The sequence below is a fragment of the Hypomesus nipponensis genome, chromosome 23, assembly GCF_054491055.1.
Source record: "Hypomesus nipponensis isolate SF chromosome 23, ASM5449105v1, whole genome shotgun sequence".
NCBI lineage: Eukaryota > Metazoa > Chordata > Actinopteri > Osmeriformes > Osmeridae > Hypomesus > Hypomesus nipponensis.
This window is the reverse complement of record NC_140383.1, coordinates 18915814-18921890: the sequence shown is the minus strand read 5'-3', so window position 1 is coordinate 18921890 and position 6077 is coordinate 18915814. Positions and strand designations below refer to the sequence as shown.

At 40.0% G+C, this 6077-nt stretch overlaps 1 protein-coding gene across 2 annotated transcripts; it reads right to left on the bottom strand.

Moving 5' to 3' along the window:
- Positions 1 to 268: 268 nt before the first annotated feature.
- On the bottom strand, positions 269 to 4692 carry LOC146234483 (uncharacterized). Of its 2 annotated transcripts, XM_084689216.1 has the most exons (5): positions 2925 to 4692; positions 1515 to 1613; positions 1142 to 1282; positions 822 to 1048; positions 269 to 480 (listed from the first exon to the last, which is right to left on the bottom strand). In XM_084689216.1, exons 1-5 carry the CDS (start codon positions 2978 to 2980, stop codon positions 461 to 463), a joined length of 543 nt encoding a protein of 180 aa, XP_084545342.1. In that variant the 5' UTR covers positions 2981 to 4692; the 3' UTR covers positions 269 to 460. The 2 variants fall into 2 exon arrangements, 1 of the variants encoding a protein (XP_084545342.1); XR_014741648.1 differs by lacking the exons at positions 822 to 1048; positions 1142 to 1282; positions 2925 to 4692 and having other exon boundaries at positions 1515 to 2908.
- Between the last annotated feature and the right edge of the window lie 1385 nt (positions 4693 to 6077).

Here is a 6077-nt window from a genome sequence, read left to right as displayed (position 1 = left end):
CCACCGGAAGAGGAGAGCAGCCAGGAGGTTTCCAGGAAGAGGAGATACAGCTTGTCCTTTGTGGGAGAAATGATGGAGAGGGCGGAGGCCTTGGAAATTGAAAGGCAGCGGAGAGAGGTGGAGCGGCAGGAGAGGGCCGATGTTCGATTAGACAGGCTTCTGGCTGTGATGGAGCGGTTGGCCGAAAAATAAAAAATGATAAACATTACCAATTAAACATTTACAGCATTAGTTTTTTTAATAAGTACATGTAAATGATGAGACAGAGTTCTGTTAAGTTAAAATAAGTGTATTTTATTGGAAAGCTCCACAAGCAAGCACAAGGGCAACAGTGACGAGGAAAAACTCCCATGTAGGAAGAAACCTCGGAAGGGCTCAGGATCAGGGAGCGACCACCCTCCTTGGTAATTTTTGTGTGAGTGAGTGTAGAGAGTAGGGTTGGTGGAGTGAGTGTGGTGTTTCAGGCTCCTGTCCGTGTTCCTGCAATGACATGAACGGTACAACTTAATTAATGTAATTACAATATACAATCAAATAACTATAACAATGCATCAATCAAAGAACTATAGAACAATGTATTAATAAAATAACTATACAACAATGCATTAATCAAATAACTATATAACAATGTATTAATCAAAGAACTATAACAATGCATCAATCAAAGAACTATATAACAATTTATTAATCAAAAGAACTATATAACAATGCATCAATCAAAGAACTATATCAACAATAATCGTGTCCAGAGGGGAGACACTGAAGTGCGGACAGCTGATCTGCAATGCTTTCTCGCAGGGCACCACCACTTGCTGTTTCACCATGGTCCTCTCCCCCGACAGGCTCCTCAGGGTCCTCTTCATCCACCGGTAGGACGTCATCATTGCCCAGACATACATTGTGAAGCATAGTGCAACAAACAATGACATCTGGCACAAATGAGACGTCCACCTCCAAGGCACAGAAAAAGATGGACCTCCACCTGGTCTTCATCATGCCAAAAGCCCGCTCAATGACCGAACGAGCTCTGGCATGATGCGCGTTGAACCTACAAGTGTTGGGGAAAAAATTAATGACATGTAATTACTCTACTTAATCTCTGTGACATTGCAATTAAAATCACATATTTTAATGTACCAACCTCTGTTGTGCCACTCCCCTGAATGGGTTCTTGTATGGCGTGATGAGGGAAATGGGCCTCTCCAGACAGGGGTACCCCCCATCACCCAACAAGAAGGTATCAGGGGATGGGTACGCGGCAGACTGGAACAGGCGGCTGTGCCTTAGGACCCGGGTGTCGTGGACACGGATAGTATGAAGCTATCGTGAGGGACTACAGTACTGTACTGTATTTACCTCAGAAAGGTAAGGTCGACAGTACAGTAGCTAGATGCTTTACGTCGTGATTGTGTCTCGACGATAACTACATACTATAGCAGAATTATGTCACACACGGCGATAATTGACATTTTACTATAATCACATATTTTCAAAATTATGTTTTAAAAACCTACCTCAAAGGAGTATGCTGCCAACATCTCCATCCTTGCGCGGTAGGCTCTGCGCTGAGCCCTGTCCTGCTCCATTCGGCACCTTTCCTCCTCCATCCATTCCTGCATAAACTCATGGACAATGTGCACCATTCTCGCCATTTTTTTGAGTACTGTATTTCAAACCTAAAACGAACTAACTAAAGTTTCTCTTAATAACTTCACTTACCTTAGTTTAGTTTACCTTACAGTACCTAAGCTAACCTAGCTTACCTTGCGGTAACTTAAATTACCTCAAATTTACCTCAAACTAACTTTATGGAATCTAACTTAATTAAAATTTTAGCTAAATTTAAGTTTAAATACGACTATAACTTGACCCTAGTGTGACAATAAACTAATGAAGTCTCGATATCAGTTAAAAGGCACGTTGAAACCGCTTGTCGCTGAAGATGTAATGCAAATGACTGCCGTCTGACAGAGAGCGTGAGTGCGAGCGCTTAAGTACACGCAGCGCGATGACGTACATCCTGTCTTAATAGGCTGTTCGAAAACAACGGTTTTTAAGATACCTTACCCCAAAGAGAGCTGTCTCGTTAGACACCTGTCTAGTAAGACATCAAGGATTAAGACAGCTGTCTAAGTTTTCGAACACAGCCCTTGTCTGGAGCCAAAACAATAAACTCTCTTCTTTTTCAGATAACCGTCAAGCTATCCAGTTGTTTCAATGTGTTCTAATTGTTCTTTCCATAAAATGAAACAATTGGTTTGATGTACATATATCAGATGGACTTCAAGCTATACTTTCTCTTTTTATACTATTATGCATTAATTATTATTTCTGTTTCAGTTAACACATTTCGACCTTGGCCGTTGAGTGGGCAAACTAGAACCTAGAACCTAAAGATTTTCCAGGAGCTTGCTTTTTCCAGTCTCGCCTTTATTGGCTCAAATTGGCTGACTGGTTTTTCGATTCCCTCTGGAAAAGCAGTTTTTATTATATAAAATAAAAATAATTGTTTGAAAATACTGAACTACTGTGTCTTTTGTACTGTGATTTAGACGCCTGTGCAATTTACTCAGCTAGCATACAGTACGATATGGGTAAACAGTGTTCATGAAATAAGTTAGTAGCGTTAGATGAAAGCCTGCCAGACAACAATAATCGTTGCATAGCAATCCATTTGGACCGAAGACTTCTGCAGTATTTAGTATTAGTTAAAATCCGACTACACTAAATAACGCTACCTAACATAGCCACTAGTTAGTAACAGCTAGCTAGTTGAATTACACTCAAGCTAGTTGAATTACACTATTACGAGCTAGCTAGTTTAGCAAACACATCACCTCGTAATGAACAGTTAATACTTTCATCTCAATATCATGCAAAATATATAGGTGTTGTAACTTCAGTTGAACAAACACTTCACTTACCAGAAAAACGTCGCCATGAAAAGTACACATGGTCCCACGAGGCGGATGAAATGCATCAAGAAGGAGGAGGGGGGGGGGGGTAATCTTCTAAACAACCAATGGGTTGTGGCCTGGTCAAAGCTACGGGGTCCAACAGGTTCAACTCAAAATGCGAACAGAGAAATGCTTAAATTGTACAGCAATTCATCATTAATGCGTCACAATCAATTTCTGGAACGTTAAAAAAACATTTCACCCAGCTACTGAGCACACTCAACAGATATCAAGATGTTTTCATTAGTGGACCAATTGCATGCTTTCGAAGAGGAAAAGAAGCCTTCAGTCGACTACTATCTTTCAACACATGGTTGGCATCTGTCTGTCTGGCACACAAACTGAGATTTATCGATAATTTCAATGTGTTCTGGAACAGTGCAGACCGTTTTCAAGCTGACGGACTCCACCCAAACCGTAGAGGATCTCAACTACGAACAGCAAACATCAGTCACGTGCTCCTGACCACAAATCAAGTTGCTCCCCCTATCCCTGTTGTGTCTAACCTGACTGACACATCCCAAACAACCTCCCATGGAACAGAACATTCAAACAGCCTCCTGCAAGGACATGGGCCTTGCACAGATCTGCACCCCCCGGATGAATTCCCTTGTGATGGAACAGCTCAGTGACATAGACTTTCCCAATGAAAAGCTACGCTAGGACAGCCACCATGCTATTTCATTAGACATACCGGTCATCATCACAAACAGAAAATGGCATGGTAAAATGCATGGTTACAAACCTGAAACTAGTGTTAGAAGACACAGAACTATCCATATTCTTCAAACAGATTTATCAACCCCTGTTTTATCTGTTAATACCCCACACATGAAACTGGCCCTTCTAAATGTTAGATCACTAAATAACAAAACATTTCTAGTTAATGATCTGGTCAAAGAAAACAAATTAGACTGCATCTGTTTAACAGAAACCTGGCTAAACAACGACACGGCAACAGCAACTTTGATAGAAGCGTGTCCGTCAGATTACAGCTTCCACCAAGTTTCTAGGAATTCCAAAAAAGGCGGAGGAGTCGCAGCTATCTTCTCCTCTGAACTATTGTTCAAAATCACTGAGCTAGGTGAATTCACCTCATATGAAGCTCTACAGAGCTCAAAACCGAATCAATACTTTTTGTCATTATATATCGGCCACCCAAGCACTCGCCAATATTCATACAAGAATTTTCTGAACTATTATCACTGTGTCACTAGATATGACAAAGTAGTTTTAAACGGAGACTTAAATATCCAAGTAAATAAAAAAGCCGACCCAAGAACTATTGAGCTCTTAAATCTCCTAGACAGTCTCAATTTAAATCACACATAACAGACCCAACACACCGGCACGGAAACACACTAGATCTAGTGATAACAACTGGACTAAATATCAATAATATCTCAATAACTGATCTACCCCTCTCAGACCATCATTGTATACTTTTTAATGTGGAAAATATCCCAACAAAAACCACAAAATAATTCTTAGTCCAAAGAAGATATTTAGACGATACAGCTATGATGAAATTTTCTGAACAATTTGCTCTATATGAACCAACTAATCATGATTGCTCTCTGAATTAAATGGTAGAGAACCTCAATAATGCACTATTATCTGTGTTAGACTCTGTTGCACCACTGAAAACCAAAAAGAAGTCCACAAGCAGAACCTCCCCATGGCTGAGAAATAAAAATGTTAGTGAAACGAAAAGAAAATGGAGGAAAACAAAGATCACTATCCACTACAAAATCCATAAAGATACACTAACCACCTACAACAAAACCAGCCGTCTAGCGAGGAGAGAATATTTTTCCAACATTATTACAGAAAATGCCAGAAACTCTGCCAGAACAGAGTTCTTTTCTCCACCATTGACCAGCTGCTAAAAACAGTCCCTACCCCCCCCCCCGCCATCCTCAGCAGTTAAATGTGAAGAGCTTGCTTTGTTCTTCAAGAAAAAAATAACTTTGATCAGAGCTAGTACTAGTAATAGTGGGGTCAAAACTGACATCAGTAGATTCTGCAACATAACCATGAACACATTTACCTGTATCACACTTAGTGAACTTTCAAAAATTGTCGGTGAATCTAACTCCACAACCTCAGATATTGATCCTATACCCACAACATTCTTTAAGCGAGTGTTTGATAGTGTCTCAGGTCCGGTGCTGGAGATTATAAACACATCCCTTAGAACTGGCGTCTTCCCAGATGCCTTCAAAACAGCTGTTGTAAAGCCCCTATTAAAGAAACCCAAATTGGATAACAGTCTACTTGCAAATTACAGACCAATATTAAACCTTCCATTTATTAGTAAAGTACTGGAAAAGATAGTTTCAGTCCAACTAAATTATTTTCTTGAAGAAAATAACATTCTGGAAGTCTCGCAGTCAGGTTTCAGGAAATATCACAGTACTGAAACTGCTCTCACCAAAATAATTAGCGACCTCAGACTAAACTCTGATGCAAATAAAGTCTCTATCCTTATCCTTTTAGATCTCAGTGCAGCATTTGATACCATTGATCACAACATCCTAACCAATAGACTGGAAAAGCTTATTGGGTTCACGGATAGTGTATTGAACTGAATGAAATCATATATCACAGGAAGGAAGTTTTATGTTAGTTTAGGAGACTATAGGTCTAAGGAACATGAGAAATGCTACGGGGTTGCTCAAGGAAGCTGCCTAGGTCCATTACTTTTCTCTCTTTATATGTTACCACTCGGTGACATAATCAGAGAACACAACATGAATTTCCATAGTTATGCGGACGACACACAACTATATATATCCACTGAACCCAACGATCCAACGGCCATCAATTCCATTACCAGCTGCATGTTGGCAATAAACAAATGGATGAATGATAACTTTCTTAAATTAAATGAAGACAAAACTGAAGTCCGACTATGTGGCCCCAAATCCAAAAGAGAGATGCTTACTAAGAATCTAGGAAGTTTAACCCCCTGGCTTAAACCAAACTTGACAAGCCTCGGTGTAATCCTGGACTCAGATTAGAATTTCAACTCCCACATTAATAAAGTGACCAAAACAGCTTTCTTTCACCTGAGGAATATAGCGAAGGTACAACCATTCATAAACCAAAATGACGCAG

Bases quoted from the DNA above. Each gene is read 5' to 3' on its own strand.
- LOC146234483 (XM_084689216.1), bottom strand. From the start codon at position 2,980: ATGCATTTCATCCGCCTCGTGGGACCATGTGTACTTTTCATGGCGACG. The intron at 1,614-2,924 runs GTAAGTGAAGTG...GAGTTTATGCAG, and splicing joins TTCATGGCGACGTTTTTCTG to GAATGGATGGAGGAGGAAAG. The intron at 1,049-1,141 runs GTTGGTACATTA...CAACACTTGTAG, and splicing joins AGGGGAGTGGCACAACAGAG to GTTCAACGCGCATCATGCCA.